This window comes from Pogonomyrmex barbatus, unplaced genomic scaffold, assembly GCF_055798465.1.
Source record: "Pogonomyrmex barbatus isolate J1 unplaced genomic scaffold, ASM5579846v1 scaffold1, whole genome shotgun sequence".
Taxonomy (NCBI): Eukaryota; Metazoa; Arthropoda; class Insecta; order Hymenoptera; family Formicidae; genus Pogonomyrmex; species Pogonomyrmex barbatus.
The window spans coordinates 17,148,216-17,168,235 of record NW_028297098.1 but is presented as its reverse complement, the minus strand read 5'-3'; the positions used below and the strand labels follow the sequence as shown (position 1 = coordinate 17,168,235).

General features: G+C 37.2%; 1 protein-coding gene across 2 annotated transcripts in view; it reads right to left on the bottom strand.

Annotated features, from left to right (window-relative positions):
• The window catches only part of LOC105432315 (uncharacterized), a 321,362-nt gene that overhangs the window by 96,577 nt on the left and 204,765 nt on the right, over nucleotides 1-20,020 (bottom strand). For both annotated transcript variants that reach the window (XM_089085420.1, XM_089085419.1), the window contains one exon: nucleotides 9,457-9,646. In XM_089085420.1, the coding sequence (XP_088941546.1) occupies nucleotides 9,457-9,646 (190 nt within the window). The remainder of the gene's footprint in view (nucleotides 1-9,456; nucleotides 9,647-20,020) is intronic.

Below are 20,020 nucleotides of genomic sequence, written 5' to 3'. Positions count from 1 at the left end.
GAAAGTGGAAAATGAAAGAGAAAGAGAGAGAGAAAGAGAGAGAGAGAGAGAGAGAGAGAGAGAGAGAAAAGGAAATGAAAGAGAGAGAAAAGTGAAAATCTAATGCGGAAGCCGTACTTCAATTTCGAAGCCGCGCCGATTATTATTGTCGGATAACATCGTCAAATAATTTTCTCTACGTGCACGCAATTTTTCTTCACTGCACTTTCTATCTCTGTGAGAGTAGACATTTATTTTATGCTTTATAAGTAATGTTTCTCTGAAAAATATCACGTTATCCGCAGTGACAAGTAATTTCGAACAAATTATTATTGCGTAAAATAATTATCGTATAACGCTTTTCAGACATGTATATATCTTGCAGAATCATGCATTTATCGCCAAACAAAAGCTTCCGCAAATACTAATTCGCTCTGCTAACTTTACGCTAAACAGACACTAATGGATTCGCTATTTAGGCAAAGTGGTTTCGGCAACGTAACTTACACACGCATTTAGCCCAAGTTAATCTCGGGACAGCGGGATGGTACCTGACGGTATATTTAATAGTACCGATGCTCGTTAAGTCGCTTAGAACGTGTAATTATGACGGTGACCTCGGAAACGAGCATCTCGTGGGCGCAGTCGATCCCAGGACACAAGGACCGAAGAACTAATGCGCTTGAGGGCTGGAATCTCGCTTTCTGTATGCGCAATGCAAACGATCTACTTTACCAAATCATCAAATAAGCTTCCAAATATACCGATAGCGATTGCAACTAATTGCATCTACAACTATTTAATCTTACAATATATGTTGGCTAATGAATACATATTATGTATGATGCAACTACACGTTTCCTCCAGAATTTTAAATACAATTTGGTGTTAATGTTCAACATCTTCCTATGGAAATTAGTATTGTTATCATTGTTTGCATTATATTGGTTTCATCAGAAAAGGATAACAGCATAATAATGCGTGGGTTTCCCGAATTAATGTAATCATGCATTTCAACGACTACGTGTCGCGCTAATAATGATATCTCTATAATCTAAACAGTGATCTTGTTTACGAACGGTTTAATCAAATGTTGTAATTACAAATAATTTGCATCGAGATATTAACATACATACGATACAAATGTATGGTACTCATACTGTGTCGGAAATAATTGCATCTACAACATATATTTCATACATATACATTTCTTTGATCCTCTGACATTATCCTAATATAAAACAATGTATTGATATGTCTGTATCAAACGATTACGATTATCGTGGTTGCAATGACAGAACTTTTTAGGTATAAAAGTTTCACTCTTACCGCCATCGTGAAATAGAATTGACCCCATCGACACAGAGTCAGATGGGCTCATGTGATAATTATTAATTGGTTTATTTAGCGGTTGCATCTCACGGGAAAACGCATGGGTTTCTCGGCAGCTAAATTAAACAGGAATTCATTTTGAAACATTTGTCCCAGTGGATTTTACGCGTGCTAAATACCGATGAGAAGACGTACGAAGAGCTCCTGATGAAACGCATTGTTAACCGTCAACGATATTTGACGTCAGACTCATCGCAAATCCTATATTTCAATTAGATGCAATATCACATTTAAACGTATTACATTTTTATTTATAAAATTACATCCTTGTATAAAATTACATCCCTCGACAAAGAATTTACATATATAAAAAAGTAAATTAAAAAGATAGTTTTTTTTTTAGAATATAAATTATTTAAGCATTCAAAGACTTTCTTTCTTTCTCTCTTTTCTACAAAGATTTCACGAGAATGTAAGCTGATTTTTTTAATTGCATATATAAAAATAAAATCAATTTGAATAATGTTGCAATATTACAATATTAAATACAAAAGTAAAGAATGCATTGTTATCAGCCTTTTGATATAATCGTAAAATCTGCACTTGATACGTTACTAATTGAATAAAGTCATTAGACGGATCATAAATAACGAGTAACAGAATACGGCTGGGTAAAAGAACATTAATCGCGGTGAGTTTCTTTTGTGGTGGGGACATTCGTAAAAAAGCACAAATCGATAATAGCGGTAGCTAACAAAACGGTTTTTCTCGTATCTTTTCTTTACTGGCAGTTTCCTTCTATCGCTAATTTGATTTTCTCTTTCTTTCTGTTCGATCGAAGCCTTTTCTCTAATTAAATGCCGTTTGTACTATCTTTAGAACGTATATAAATCACGTGTTAGAATTGCGTTTAAATATCCATAAATATAGCAGCCGATTTAAACAGCAAATTATTTAAAAAACGAAACTTTGCACTATTATAAATTAAAGAAGAAGAATAAAAATTTTAATAATAAAAAAAATAAAATAAAAAACTTTTTTACTCGGCATAATTATGATTTATACATTTCAATAATTTTAAAATAAAATGGTATCTCAATATTTGATTCAGAAATTATACTAAATACACAATAGAAGAAATAAAAAACTGTCACGTTTTTCTCTTAAAAATACATTTTATCATATAATGCATTAAATTTGTTCTCCCAATAATGATATTTTATTTGAATAATAGAATAAAATACCATTAAAAGAAATTTAAAAAATGTTTATATTATCGGAATTAATGCTTATAAACTCGCGAATCTACTACCATCGTAATCATAAAATACGTTTAATCGTTCGGTGATAACATCGCGGTTTGCGCAGTATATCACTATAGCCGTTCCTTAATTACTGTGCATGGCAAATCGAAGCAGAAATCCGGATAATTATGCGAGTCAAAGCGTCGAGCGTCGTCCGTATTTAGGTGTGTTCCTCCAGAATAGTTCGCGAGGGACTCGAGGAGTCCCTAAAACCGCAGTGACCTCCAATTATCCTGTGGGTACCACGTGGCCCACATGGTCCCCATGGACTGTCCGCAAACACCCTTGCTTCGCCTCTGCCTGACGCCTGTATAATGCCTCCTAGATTAATTCATTATTAAAATAACCCCATCGACGGAACCTTGTTAACGCCACGTATTAGAGCAGAAAACGAAATTAGCAAGAATGCAAATCGTGTCGTATAAGAAGATCGAAAAATGATGCGAAAATTTACGAGGAATTCCTTTTTGCCTGTGGAATTAATCTTTTCAGTACAATTTATTTCAATTGTACAAATTTAAGTGGTAAAAAAAAACAATATTACGAAAAAAGATAATATATTTCTATTCAACAATTATATCTGAATAATTATGCAGTTAAAAAATTATAAAAATGAGGCATAAAAATATTTTTAAAAATTTTCTGAATTTACTTATTCGTGGAATCATTAAATACCTAATATAGAATTTTCTTTCAATGATGAATGAAATTCGGGTTTGAAAAGATTAATTTTCATTCGTGTATCATCTTTTATCTTCACCGTTGTCACATAAATTTGCAAATACAAAGGCTACCGTCGACAATAACGAACTCCAAACTCGATCTCCGTACTTAATGCCACGCACGATTGGCTGGGATTCGAAGTGTGACGTCCGGCTAGGACTTCGAGTAAAATCAGAGGTCCTCATTAGGCATTCTAGGGTCAGGAAGGGTGTCTAGGGCGACCGACTTCCCTTTCGTCTTGCTCGTAACGACGCGGCCGAGACGGGGGAGCCTAAGACCGGACATTTCAATAAAGCTCGGCAAACGCGTAGGTTCAAACCACTGACCGCGACGAGTTCTGGTCAGCAGCTTCCTCGAATGAAATTGCGCATGTCCTTTCGCCGCTACCTCCGGGGCAGCACGTCAGAATAACGGCAACCGATCGATCCTCGCGTGCGTCCGCGTCGTGATAGAAATAAGAGATTCCCGTAGAGATTTCCTAATACATCGCTTATTAGACTCGCTGCGAATGCCTACGCGAAATTGATCTCCGTGATGTTTATTTTCATCGACAACCGGCATCAGCGAGAGCTCGTGTACGTCGAACGTTACGTGAAGTATCAAGAAACATGCAACGATTTTTCCCTCGCGTGCTATTGCTAATGGTTTATTGCTTATGACATATAATTCTGCTAAATTGTGTATAATTATGTGTAATGAAAAAATATATGGAGTTTTGTACGACATTAAAAATTTTACTTCTTCCTTTCTTCTTCCTCTTGTAAATAAAAAATATGTAATAATTTTCGCATTTTTTTCTCTTTAGTGACAAAATCACATGTGATAATTTTTATGAAGTTTAAATATATGGAGAAGAAAACATATATATACTTGCATAAATCAAAGATTTTCGTAATGTAAAATACGAGATATATGATGGAGTATTTCTGTTTCTATTGGAAAGTTATTGAGTACATATTAGTTGTCTTATCGTTCTTCTCGAATCAACGAGACAATTTCTCGAGAGATTTCTATGGCTTTGTATATTGCGCACAAAATCACATTCTTTCCCATAAATTTGCCACCCTGCATTTTCGAATATGCGGTATAATACCATCTCATGGTATATGTAGTTTTTCTCTTGTCGCATCTTTTTTTTCTCAATTAAAATTTGATCTCGATGTGATTGATCTGAAAATAATCTAAAGACGGAAACGAATCTCGAGATTTCATTGTGTACTTGCTAAATGGATTGATCAAATAATTCTTACAATAATAACAGATACAATACAATACAATACAATACAATAATACAATAATAACAGATAAAGACGAGCGAATGAGATATAACATATTATTATTTTAAGTTATTATATCAAATCATTTATCCGATAATGAAATATTTAATTAAAATTTGTAGCAACTTTGCTTCAGTATTTATGTTTAAATAACTCTTTTTATATAAAAAAATTGCGTTTTAAAAAATTAATATTAATTTTCAAACAAATAGTAATGTAGAAAAATAAGGAATATGACTTAAGACTTGAGAATAAAAATTACGAATAATAAAAATTACGAATTTAAGAAATTATTCAAATGAAAGAGAATAAAAATGGAAATTAAATTGGAAGCAAATTCTATATTCTATTTCTTCTGTCAACTTTATCAAGATAGATAATACTTATTACATTAAAGTTCATCGTCTGTTTGACGTATCGTAATGTTCGAAGTAATTCTATTCATGTATCTCGCCGCACGATGCTCGCGTTGAGATATTTGAGTCACTATTGATATAATATTGCAGCTTTGTCGCGTCTCTGGTTGTGAAATGACACGTCGCGATAGACTAAGCTATAAATTGGAAGCTGGACAGAACAGACAGAAAGTACCGCCAGAAACAGAAATGGAGATGGAAAGGGAACGGGATTGCGGCGGCTCTAAAGTCCCTCTGACATTCTAGCAAAACGCGTTCAAACGACGAGCTTAGAAAGCTAGTGCAAGCGACCAGTTGCAGACAACTCGTCTTCTAAACGAAAACGAAGCCATGCCAAAGCACGCATCCTCCATTTTGCGCGAATAACTCGCATCTCTCTCTCTCTCTCTCTCTTTCTCTCTCTGACGAGGATACTAAATATCCAACAGATGTCTCATGAAGCAGTTTTCACATATATTCATCGCTTGTTATGAAAGCGGTAATTACCAGTGATAAGTTAGGATTTATTTATGAGACTACGACATATATAATTTAAAGTATAATTTAAAGAACTACTAATGCACTCGATTCATGTCTAATAACTTTTGGAAGAAAAATCATAAAATAATCATAAAATATGTTCAATCTATTCAAAGAGCATCTAGAGTATTCGGCAAAGGAACTATAAATGTTAATTATAAAATTATCTACCATGTTATGGCAACATGAATCATACGAAAAAGAAAAAAACAATGTAAAATGAAAAAAATGCGTTATAAATAATATAGTAGTTATAAAGAATTCAGTTTTGCGCAAACTAAAAAGAAATTTGTTAAATTTCTTAATTTCTTTCTTAATTTCGCGTAACAAATTTATCATGGAAATAGGTAGATAATCGAGGAGTTGAATAATCCGAAATCCAAGAAGTCGACATCAGATTGCGGAAAAGCCCGTTAATTAATGCGAGTCAAACGCGCTTAGCGTTGGTGCTTTCAGTAGGCAAACTTTATTTCCCGCTGAAGGATATTTCCTTTTAAAGGATACCGCACGAAGGAAATGAGAGAAATGGAAAAGCGAGCGACTTAGTTCTCAGCGAAGTTCTTCGCGTAACAATATGGCGGATATCCACCGAAGAAACGCCGGTGCTTTAGTTCCGCATCTTTCTGTAGTCGCCGCCTCCGCTTCTCTACTTTAATTAGCCTCGTCCGTCGGTAAACAATAAGCCGTTATTTCTGACAAATTAATTCGAAAAACAATTCTCTCTGTCGGGTCGCTGGTTGCGCGATGGCACAGCCGCCGGCTTTTATTCCATTGGGGGATGCGCGTCTCAAAACGTAACGAGCATCCCTTTCATGTAATACTACACTGTGGCCCATGCTTTGCCGGAAATTTCTGAGACCCGACCGCGTTAAGCTCCCTCAGGATCCTCTCCGACAGCAAGAAAATCAGTCCGTGGTTGTCGAAGAGCAGTAAGATCGTACGACGATCAAAAATCTCATCATAAATTATTGAGGCAATCTTCGTTGAATTTATACTTCAGAAGAAACGTTGCTTCCGTGAAGTATCTCATTTTTCGAATTTATGATTGATAGCTTCCTAGCTTTTCCCTAAAGATTTTTATAATTCCTAATATGTTTCGAAAAGAGTTCTGACGATTAAGCGTACAAAGTAAAAATTATATTTCCGTTCTAAATCGATTATAAATTTTTTATTTGAATCACTCAATGGATTTAAATTTTAATACTTTTCGAAAAAATGCTGTCGGGAACATTATTCTTCAGAAGATATTTTATATGTGTATTAAATTTATATTTTATATATATAAAATAAATAAATTTAATTAAATCCAACTTTTTAATTATATTTTAATTCAACTTTTTATAAAGGAAAAGCTGATTACAAATTTTCAAAGACGCTTATAAGGCTTGACGCAAACCTTATATATTCTGTATAACTTGATCATAATTAAGTACCGTGGAGAAATTTACTGTTCATCATATCGTGTCCTCTTTCCCACATACAAAATGCATTTCTCGCGCGCTAGAAAATACGGACAGCTACGCTCAGACTGACCAAATCGCTTTGTCGTCGGCACATGATCCTCGTCGTTATCCCTCGCGCAAATATTTAAGCACACCGCGTCCGTATACTCTGGAGATTATATGCGAAACTCGGTTCGTTTCGTCCGACTTCATCTTCATCAACATACTGATCAAACCTGTTCCACTTCGCCACGCGTGCAAACTTAATACACCACCTTTTATAAAATTATAAATTGCTGCATGCAATAAAATCGATAATTAAATGAACCAATGAATGATCAATGGACCAATCGAGAATGAAAAAGAAGTGTATTCTTTTACAGCTGTTTTATATATATATATATATATATAAAATATTCGTAAAGACATATTCAGTTTTATTATCTTATTTCTATAAATTTATAGAATAAAGTAAATATTTTTATAGGTATTATCCGTGTATTATGCATTGTTGAATGCCAACGTTTCGTGAACATTGCAGTTCTGTATTAGGCTGCTCCTCGCCTTGATTGACATTCAACAATGCACAATAATACGGATAATACCCGTAAAAATATTTACTTTTTTGAAAATAGTAACCGTGAAAGCCTTAAAAGCAATTTATATAGAATAGTATTTTTTTATTTCCAATTTGTTTAAAATTTCAGAAAAGTTTATCCTATATAGTTTCTATTGTAGAACACATAATACTTTGTGTAGATACAAATGTTAAATGTTTGTAGAAACAACTTGCATGCAGATAAAGTACCTACGGATGTTGGAAATATACACGCAACCTTGCTACATCAGCGCAAGTCGCAATCTGCAAGCGCGATTGAAAGTCGAGAGAGCTCCCCAACAGCTCGATTTGCTCCACCCAATCTCTATCTTCGGCATCTCTATTCGCGTTTCGAGAGCGTTTGGCGAACTTGGGACCGCTTCCGAGAGCTTCCGTTACGGATATCCAGTTTGATAGTTTAAACCGGATATTCGACGCCTGCCTCCCTTCTCTCCCACTCCCCTTCATTCTCTCTGTCTCTCGCTCGCTCTCTGTTTCTCTCGCCAATGAACGGAGAATGGAAACAGCGAAAGGGTTGTAGTTTCGAAGGGCGCAGGATAGTGGCGGCACTCAGGCGGTTTATAGCAATGCGAGACGCTCATCTGCATTTCAAATCGCATGCCCACACGAAGATTTGTATGCGCGCGTAGATCCAAACGTATACAGCATCATCCAAAAACGAACGATCGTGCAATCGCATGTTGTTACGACTGGAAAAACTAGCGATAAAAATATACGCTATGAATTATGCTCATGAATTAAAATTATTAATCTATATTTTATCGCGACAAAACAATAATATGGAATTTAGTAATACTCATCAAAAGATTTCAAGAGATTTCGGCAAATTGAAAAATGTAAAATATGCATATTAAAGAAGATATGTACTTATACATGAAAAACTAATTTCTCATTCTTTTAATCCACTGTATCAAACAAAAAAAAAAAAAAAAAAAAAAGAGAAAAAAGGGTGTAATGTGCAAAAACGCAAGATAGCTTTTTTTATTATGCTGTCTAGATTTTGGTCAACGTCACTCCCATGTGTTATGCAAATGCATGTACAACGTGTATTCTCACTTGGCTGGTGGATGCGCGCGTTGTACGTTGTAGGCACACTTGCCTATATTAAAGATACGTCGTTGCGTGCTTGCTTGTAATTGTTTTCTCCCGCATACACGCACGTAGAGGTAGCGTGCACATAAGACGAAATTCCGCTGGAAAGCTACTGGGGCCCACGTTCTTCCCCTTACGGCAGAATTGAGCGGCCATGGATTTACGGTAAGCGCCGCATAAACGAAACGAGCGGAAGTCGACCGTGCTTCCGGATCAGACAGCTAGGCAAAAGTCTACCGCGGGCTCTTCTGTCCTGATTAAACTATGCGGAAATCCTATCGAGGTGCAGACGTTGTTATCATGCAACGTGTACACGGTACACGTATTTGATTGATTAATTCGGACGAAAGCGATTTATTTTGCGATCGCAAAAAGTGGATTTTCAGATTTAACTTGTTTAACAATTTTTTTTTAGTTGTATTTAACATATCCCTATTCCTTTATAAAAATCGGGTTTTTAAAATGTTATATAAGTAATATTATTATATTATTTATTTCAAACATTTTTTTTCAATTTAAATATAATTTTAGATCTGTACAAATGTCTTTTATTTTATGTTAAATTTATCTTCGGTAATTTTATATAAAAAAAGCAATTATATATACGGTTAAATATTCAGACGAAAGATGTCTATATGAATTTCATCGTTGCTGATGGAAGCGATCGGCTGGAGAAATTCATGATCGGGTATTTTCAGAAGTAGTGACTGAAACTTTGTCGCGCCTCAGGCTGCGATATCGATAAGGGCTTACCTTGCCGACCCCGGTGAGCTCCTTTACGCCTATCCTCCTGAGAAGGGCGGGTGGTGCCGGAGGTGGTGATTTGAGAAGGAGTGCGGCGTATCCATTGGGAAAAATGGGCAACTCGTCAGGACCGATGTTTTCGTCGCCGGAACGTCGTCTCCGATGCGGGCTCGACGACAAATTCAGTTTTTGCGCTGCCCTGCGACATAAAAATATTCATAATAATTTAATATTGCTATCATACATGCTATATGTTTTAAATGTAGAAATGATTTTCCGAAAGAAATTTAATTAAAATCAATTCGTTAATTTCTCATTATTCTACTTTTATTTCAGCATGAAATGAAATATTATTATATATGATCTCCCTTTCAAGTTTTATCATCAAATTTGCACGTTTAAAATGTATCGAACTACCATATAATGAGTCAATTGAGCTTTCAAGTTTGCTCTCGTTTCTATTTTCTCGAGTAATGCCTAGCTCAGTAGACACAGCGTACCTGCGGAAGGGTCGCCGTATTTCGAAAGGTATGTGTCTCGAGGGTGACTGGGTGACATACTCCGCGGGGCGGGCTTGGTAATCAGCGAAGGTAATGTGCCGGAACCCCCGGTCATGCGGGGTAGCCGCGTTTAAAGGGATGCACTGGGAACGAGAGCGCTCGCTGGTGCCCGACGTTGGCGTCAGTTTTGGCAGTGGGTAGGGAAGTTACGCAGGGTGGTTGCCCTAACTTCTCTCCACCCCTCGTGGGCCTCGTTAACCCACGCTCTGTGAAATTGGAAATACCTGCGACCTCTCGCGCACACGTTCGCCCTCGAGATCGGCTCCATAGAGTCCCCCCCTCGCGTTCCCGTGCTCTGCGGTGGGCGCCTCCATCGGGTTGTGGAGTGTCATAAAAAATGGAAAGTGTGAGGGATGCGAGGCGTCGGACGGGACGCAGTTATCGCCGCGAGATGCAGTCGCTTTGCGCCAGTCGCATCGCATCTGTCCGTCAAGCGCATCACGTCGTTCGCTGCTCTTTTTCTTTCCGCTCGAGCAGGTGCGAACAAACGACGCGTGAAACGACTTGCGAGGATTGCGACGTGTGTCGGCCGACGACTTCTTTAATAGATTTCAGGGCTGAACTTGGAAAGAAAGAGAGCGCGAATGACTTTATCACGCCACTCGAAGTTAGTCTCTTGGAGCACAGTGAAGTAATAGGGTAATTTTAGAACAAACGGCCACAGATTTCAAAATAGATAGTTACAATAAAAACGTGTTCTATCCTTACTGAAATAAGAGATTTAAAAATTTTCATTTGAGCAACACTTCTACAAAAATGTAAAATAATGTAACAACATATTTTTAACAAATTAAAAATAATATATATATTTATAATTTTATACGAAATACATTTCTGTCAATTTTATACGAAATACATTTCTGTACATTCTGTCTAAATATTTCTAAATAATCTCTTTCAGGATTGAATTACAGAAGATAACAACCAATAAAGAAAACCAATCTTTCAATAAAATAGAACTTGGAATAAATTTCTACGGATGAAAAAAAATGCAATCTACGAAAAAAGAATATTTTAAAGTTAACTATGAAACCAGTTAAAAATTGTCAATCCTGTCTCGAATGGTCAGGATACGCACGCAGCGCGAGCAAACCGTGTAAAACCTTTAAGGCAATTATAGTACCCGGCAAATATCGCGCAAAAGCTTTCGGATGTTTTTTTATTTGGGTGCAACGACGCCGAATTCGCGTAACGCGTGCGCACGGCTCGTCGCAGCCGCGTAACATCCATCGACAAGCGGAATGTTTTGCCGGCCCGTTCAAAAGGATTGTTTTCGCGCACTATCAACGCTGTTGCGCGCAATAAACGGCAGCGACAGAGGGAAAAAGCGGCTGCAGGAGAGATCCACGAGGTCGCGGCTCTCGTCGTGCCGTTTTAACGAGCACGGACTGCCTGCGAAACTGACACGTAGTGTCACGTTGTGTTCTGGCATTTTATGCACTTTTTCTACATCGGGCGAGTGCAGCAAAAATTCGAATTTTACGCTTGGTTTAATTATTTGCAACCCTTCCCTCCCCTCCTCTTCCTTTCTGGAAACGACTGAGGAAATGACGGGAAGAACGGAGGAGTTTATGAAACGGAACTTTGAAGAACAAATTACCCACGTCCAAACTTTAAGCAGCTTTTGGAAAATACGTCGTCATTTCTCTCGACGATGAAAATAATGCAAATATTTTCGCGGATTCCTTTTTTCACGGCTACGTAACGACCGCATACCAAAAAAATAGTCGTCAATATACCTTACACACGTCATATATATGATTGTTTAGATGCATTGAACTGTTTCAAACATCATAACTATCTATAAATAATATCAAATGTTATCGTGCATTCTTTACGCGAAATGAAATGCGTAATAATAAAACATGATTGATACCAGCGAGCATATTTCTGTAATTAACGCAGATGCGTTTATTAAATAGTCTGTCTCATTAACGAGTCAAGAGCTTCCAACGCAAATAGCTTTTCTCAACATTATGCAATAATAAAAATTCACCGCAGAGGAAAGTTGATAATCGCGTGAAAAAATAGCGGAAAAGTTGATAACTTATATTTAAAACGTTTATATCATTATCACGTTAAAACATTTATGAAATATATGATATTTTAAAATATATCTTCGTAGAAGAAAAAAGTATATATTTTTCATAATGGTATGTATATTGCTTTAACATATATACAAACTGAAAATATTATAAAAAATTTATTATTTTTTAGTCTTGTTTAATAGTTTTATAGTTTTAATTAAATATTTAACTAAACTAGAAAAGAATATATAGAATAATAATGTGTACAAAACATTAATTATTTTCGCGATGAAAAATTTATGAAATTAGAAATGAAAAATTAAAACGATTCGCATAAAAAGCATGATACAAAAATAAACCTTAACATAAATCTATATTAAGTTTTCATCTGTCATTATTACACGAACGAAAAATGAAAATACTACGATATTTTATCGCGTGCTAGCAGTAAGATTACGAAACAAGCGGAACATCCATTCTGAAAAAGTAATGTATCTTCTATACCTCGCAATATGTGCCTAAGGAAAATCCAAAATAGAACGTGAACGAATGTGGTAGACGCAGGTGCGTGTCACAAAGGCGCAATCTATTTCATCAATCAGGAGGAACAGATGCGTACTCGGTCTCATACATGTATTCAAAACCTTCAATGAAATATCGCCGAAATCCCCATATCCACCGTTGTCATTGATGTTTAATATCTTAAAAGCGAGGCACAAAATGGAATATTAAATTGCATGCGATAAAAATATAACTTCACAATAATTCGCACCATAAATAAGCTTACTACACTACACAGAAAGTTGTAAAAACATTAATGACATTCCGGAATGTCGGAATTTTTATTAATTAATATTATTTCGCTCAATTGTGTTTGGTGGTATCTGTATTTCCGTTCTAATAAAGATCATTTATTTGTTCAGCTGCATTTGAAACAGGTTGTTCGTGAAATGACTAATTTCACCCATATTGACTGATTTTCCCAGCGGAGATTTCGATATATTAAACATTCGTCATCCGGATACGGGCGGCACGTTTCATGGTTTGTCGCGCCACACATTGGGCAATCGTAAATTTTTTGCAACGCGCGTTTTTACAGTAATAAAAGTATCGCGGATAGAGCCGACAAGGGGGGGGGGGGAGGGTACCGCGGCGCCCGCTCGTAATTCGCGTGGAAATTACACGCTTAATTCGCGATGTTATTTACGAGCGAACGGACACTCGTCGACTACCCCTGGGGGAACGGACGGAGAGGTCGAGGTACGCCGCCCTTTCTTGGCAATCCGCCACGTATCTCGGCTTAATCAAGGAAATTATGGCGCGAAACGTTCTAAACGTCCGACCCCGTTAGTAAGCTCGCATATTTCGCGCTGCGACATGTTCGATATCCGTGCGATGCGCGAATTAAAAACTTTTGACGAGCACACGTAACGAGATTTTACGAGCTCGCAGCAGGGGAAACGAGCGGGGTGGTCGCGAGGAATTTTGTAGGTGGCGGATTAATTAAACAACTCGCGCAAAAGCGGGTATCCACCACAATCGACCTTTCCGCCTGCAAGACCACGAATAAACTCGAGGGTGAATACAACAGCGATGATAATAGCAAGATCGCCAAACAAACGCGCGTATCATGGTATGCGCCATGGTTGCTGTTTACGATCAATCGCTATGGGAGATTATCCACGGATGAATTGTTTTTTTATTGAAACTGAGACAAATTATATAATTTTTCTCATATCATATAATTTTTCTCTTATTTTTTTCACGTACTAGCCAGCGTAATGAAATATTACATAACAATCTGCACATTTTATATTTCCTTAATTACTTTTAACATTTATGAAGCTATCTTGCGATAATCAAATTCTTTGAGGAAATAATCGTGTAAATATCTGAAGAATCTCTTTTCCTCAATTGATACCGTAAAGTTACGATTTAGTCATCTACAATTGAAAATCTGTAATTGCTATTGCATTGCTGGTTACTAATCAAACTTTATCGATATCCTTAGTTGTCTGTTGCAAGAAAGAACGAAAGGGTTTTAATAACCACCAATGACGTTAAAAGTTATAAGATTCATCGAGCCACGACAAATTATTTGTCGAGACTGGCGGAAAATGAAATTTCTTCCGGACGGATTAAATTTGCATCCTCATTAACTGCTTTTCCTGCCTGCAGAAAGTTACAAAGCTCCCGTCGTTCTGTAAACACCTTAATGGACGGCCTGGCGAAAAATCTCTAATACTTTTATAACCATGGAACATTCACGAAAAAATTCTTTTTCCCCCTGTATTGTACGTGAGAGTATCGGCATCATGCCTAACGTTATCACATGCGTTGCACTCTACGGTATCTCATAGCGGCGGATAATTGTAGTTTAAATTCGGCTCTCCCTACTCGTTGCAACCGATATCAGTAATCGCATTATTACGTGAATCCGGCTCCCGACCTATTACTAGTGAAGTATTATCGCTCGAAAAGTTAAGCCTCTTACGCTGGCTCTACGATCTATAAATTTTACATTGCTCTCGCTTCAAACGCGCTCGGCTTTTGAGCGAGTCTTCCTATGGCAATCCACAGGATGGCAAAATAATACACTCGAGTGCTGTGCGATTTAGAATTCTGGACTAAAGCTAAATATACAGACGCGAGATAGAACGAGACTTTTGTAACGGAGATTTAAAATGACAGAGTAATAAAGTTCCAGAAAAAAATCTCGACACTTAAGCCTAAAAAAGCGCAAAAGAAAGAGAGAGAAAAAGAGAGAGAGAGAGAGAGAGAGAGAGAGAGAGAGAGAAATAAAAAAGAGAATCCTTAATTCAAACAAATTTATAAAATTTAATTTACAAAAAATTTTATTATTTTTTTATATCATATTCTATATTATATTCCATGTTGTATTCTATATTACATGCAAATACGAAAGTATTTGTTGGTTAAATATTGAAACATGTATTGGTTTTTCTTTTAAAACATATTTCGAAAAAAGATTATTGCTCGCTTTGCTTTGCAATACCTTTTTTCTGCTTTTTTGATTTCCTTTAAAATTTGCTTTTCGCGGCTAAACTCTATATCACTCTCGGTACGATAAATGTTTGAATAATTCTTCTCGGTGCACACACCTGAGAGAATCGTTACGCGATCGAGTCCCCAGCCGGAGGCATGAGGACACGCACGAGCCACGAACTATGTGTAACCATTCCATAAATTACGTAACAGCTCGTCCTCGTCTCTTTTTACTTCGCACCCGTGCCCGAAGTGCGCGACGTGGCGGCTCGGCAAACTCGTCAATCCCGTTTGCACCGCCGCGGTCGCATCCTCTTTCTCCCTATCGTCCTGTCCCGTTTCACCAGGATTCCGTCGCGCACCTTTCTCCGTTCGGTTGCCCGGAAACGGAAAGAAAACACCGGCGGGATTCCGCCGGGATAGATGGAGAGCACATTCGAGAGGACGTCACGCCGCTCTCCGGAGCTCTCCTCTGAATAAACTGCGTCGCTTCTACGTCGAAACGACAAATTCCACCCGCACTCCTACCCCCTCCTGATTGAATTGCCATAATCGATCCGTGAAAAATCCCGACCGCGTATTCAACAGCCTCTCCGTTCTCCCCGTGTTTTTCTTAGTCTGGGTCCTGGGTCCGCCTCTACCCGACGAGATAATCAAGAGTGCATTTGCTTTAATCCTTATCAACTCTTCTCTGCCCTTCGCCACGTACTCTTCACGCTACCAACCCGGATTTGAATCGGCAGTCTGGGGCATTCTTCATTTTTTTCAACAAAAAAATTTGTTAATAATCACGCGATTTCGGATCTCACTTGCGTTATTTTTTTATTATTTTATCAATATTTCTTGTGCTTGAATATGTGTTTTTTATTTTTGTTAGCAACATGTTTTCTGCTCATAAATAATCATTCATTTATTAATTTTTAACATGTTAATTCTCATAAGCAATGATTTTCTTTTGCTTTTGTATTCTAATATGTCACCATCGGATGTTCGTTATGTTTGATTCTGAAAGAAAGTGCACTCGTAAACGAAAGTTTATAGTTATAGTATAAAAAGAACCATCGACAATAACTCTCGATGTATTTCGTTCACGAATAAGCAAAACTTCTGCGCGTTTTTTTCATAGGAAAGACTTGACGAGTTGATTTTTTTACCAAGCACGTGCAGCAGTAAATCCGCTGTAGGCGTTCATGAAAATATCGCGCCCACGAGAAAGGCTCGTTTAACTTACATTGGCATACGTGCACGGCTCACGCATCGTAAATCATGTAGAAGCAGCAGGGCTCTGAGTGTTATGATCAAGAGAGGAAGGCTAGAGTTGTCTCAACTGATTGTCGATACTGCAAAAACTCTGATTGAATTGCTTTCATCATTTACTGGTGTGTAACAAATCAACTGTCGTGGACAATAATTTGTGTAATACATAAGATTCGATATCGAAAGATTTCGAAAAAGAAATACAAATTGTAAGAAAAAAAGATGAGGAAAAATTATTATTACAGAGAAACATTTATATACACGATAACGTAAAAAATAAAAATTATATAAATTCAAATTTTTATGAAGATTGAAATTAAATATATGAGAAAAATTTTTCTTTTTTTTTTTCAAATATATCAGATATAAATATTATTTGTGCTTCAAGATACATTAACGGTACAAAGAATTTCATGCGAAAGAACGGTCTGGTTCCAAAAGCCTCACAAGGCTCAAGATCGGTACTGAAGTTGAGGAACGCCTGTAAACCCTCGTTTCAAACCCTTCACCCTCATCTACCGCACCGCTGTCGAGTCTCATAAGGCGCCGTGCCGATCGCGGTGGAAAAAAATAAAAAAAAAAACGAAAGCGCCCATTGCTCGTCTCGGTAGTCTTCGTAAGAGCTGTCGATATAATTTCCTTTCTACATGGACGGTTGCGGGAGAAACATTTCGCCTCGAGGCATCTGGAATGCATCCCTACGATCCATGAAGGGATGCGGCTTCCGTTGCTTTGCCGGAGAGTGGAATTCTTGACGTTTTTGACGAAACGTCCAATGTCATAGAGAAGACGAGTGCGCCAGTGGTAAAATAAATTCATCCGCAATCGCGCATGCATAATATTTATCTTGCGACAAGCATTACTTGCTCTCTGCATCCTTGCACTTCTACGCATTCACGTATGTAGTAATATTATTTCGCATATATTCTCTCTCTCTCTATCTCGCTCGCTCTTACTTTTTATTAAGACATGCATACATAAAAAAATCGGTATCAATTTCAGATTACATGATTTAAAATTTATAATTAAAATGTTTATTTATAATGTTAAATTTATATAATTATAATTTAAAATGTTTAATTTATAATTAAAATGTAAAATAGAAATAATTTTTAAATTTTGTTATGAAAAAACTATTATGCGATTATTATCATAAGGTTTAAATTTAATGGATACATATTTTTTGCTCATTATCAAGATATGCGGAGAAGTGACCAATGCAATTACACGGACAGCAGTTGCTGACGCATATTATGAAATACATGATGAGAAGCTAACGCTAAATGCGATTATCTGGTTCTTGTCTCACGTTGTACATTATTCTGCTATTAAACAAATGAAATTGAGACTCAGATGAAATTGTATTTGGCGCATCTAATGCGTATCTTTAATCCAGATTTATGTACTCGTTAATTATAATATAATAAAATATAATAAAATTTACAAACATAAAAGATAAAAATAAAAAAACAATATAAATTATTACAAATGTAAACATAAAAATAATCTTATATTATAAATCTCTTCTTCATTTTTATACCAAAATTTTTCGTAGCCTAGTTTAAATATGTAAACTTATCAGTATTTCATTTAATAACATATCATTCGCTGTCATGTAATATATCTAAATGGTTCACATAAAATATTCACAGCGGTTAGAAGGGAAGGGAGGATGCGCAATAGTAGAAAGAGAGGAATGATTTAAATAGGAATCCCATGACGATCATGAAATACGATTATTGCCTTTTGTGCTGAATCGCGGCAACCCGGTTGACGGGCGATCGGTTCATTTCATGGTGCGTTACACGTGTAATTTTCGAATATTGCCTTGATTTATCGTTGTATTAACAAGAGAGACCAAAAACGTTCGCTTCCACGGACGACGACAGAATGATCTTCATCGTCGATGGATCCGCGAGAACGAAAGCACCCCTCTCGACGAGCGACCATAAATATTCAGGAAGGCGCCAACAAGGAGCACAGACCCTCGAAAAAGCGTGTGATCCGACCGTGCAAGGAATCATGGAAATCTGATTTGTGTTACTGGAAAGTTTGATTGCCGATGGAATCGATCGGGGGATGCGAGTTTCTTTTCACAGCGCTTCGAGTTCTTCTTACATAGGAAATCTTTCTCAAAATTTAATTACGTTAGAAAACTCTAATAGCTCAAAGTTAAAATTTTGCCTAAAAATTAATAGTAATAAAAACATAAATTAAAATTGAATAGTTATAGATACTGAATAATAAAAAACTTTAAATAATAAAAGAGAAATTTGAGAAATGTGAAAAAAAGATTCCATAAATTTACATTAATTGCACTTTTTAACTTAGGTATTAAAGATAATGTTTGATAATTCCAACTATGAATGTCGTTCTTAGTGGCACTGCTAGTACTTTATAAATTCCGGCAAATTCCTTTCAACGATTAAAAGTTTACGCGGCTATGAGGGCAAAGAGCCAGAGATTAAGAACGTATGGCGTTTCACAAGCGACGAGGGGGATGCCTCGCGAGTCAGAATGAGTATGTAAATACTCGTAATGCTCGAATGCAAGTTCCATACGAGCGTGGGAAGTTCGCAAAAGTTCCCTGGTGCAGATATTTGCACCTCGTACACTTATACGATGTGGAAGCGAATACGAGAATCTACGACAATCTACTTGCTCTTCCAGCATTACTATAATCGGAGTCGTAGGATCTTTTCGAAAGGCGCCATTTTCCGCTCCGGCATTTGGCAAATTTCGCACTCACGATGTTCTAAAATCTTCAGATTCCGCATCGAATAATGAATCGAGCCGCATACAAAACGTTCTCGTCTAGTACCTAGTGTAATGAAAATATTCTAAGTAATGAATCTCGCGATATTCTTATGCAAGAGAAAGATATAATATGGAGACTCGTCAATCAATAGACGTTCTATCTTCTCTTGGAAACCACAATTTTTATTTTGACGTAATTCTTTTAGTATCTGAGTAAAACCAGACGCGATGGTTACCATTTCTCATCGCTCGGGTTGGGAGTTAAAAAAGAGTTAAAAATATGTGTCGCATAAATTCGTTAGCTCGGTCGCAAACTTGGTAGTCTGGTAGTATTTATCCGTTTTTTCATATTTATCATGTCTACTACAAACAGCCGTGGGTGCGTTAGAGAGAACACGTTAGTTAGTTCTGACAACTTGGATCTGACAGATCTCCACGCACTAATCTTCAATATCACGAAGTGCCGGGGATAAATCGACGCTAGTGCATCGGGTGAGTAAAGCTGTAATATGAAAAAATGTCTTCGATATGGAATATATCGGAGAACTAAAATCATACGCTGGTGTGTTTTGCTAGTCTTTTTAACGCGGCTTATTCGCGACGCGACTGCGACTGCGGGTGTATGACGTATTGCGGCCAAAAATTGCGAAGCTGCACAGGATTCTACCCACGGGTGCAATGACATTTTTACGAGCGCCCCACTGCTGTCCAATGAAAAAGCGTTTGTCTGCTATTCTTTCTCCAGCTCTGCACCTTTCTTGGCCGTTTTCAGCCATGCACCATTTGTCGCATACGTCGAACCATTATTGACGCAATATCGAGTAACTTTCATTTGCGAGCGCCGCGACGACGCTCGGCTAGCGGCTGTCGGTCCTCTTCAAAGCGGGCGGCAGTCACGTATCGGTGGGAACGAATAAATTTTCGATAAACCGACGTCGATGGGCGATGATCGCTCCGATTTCGCTC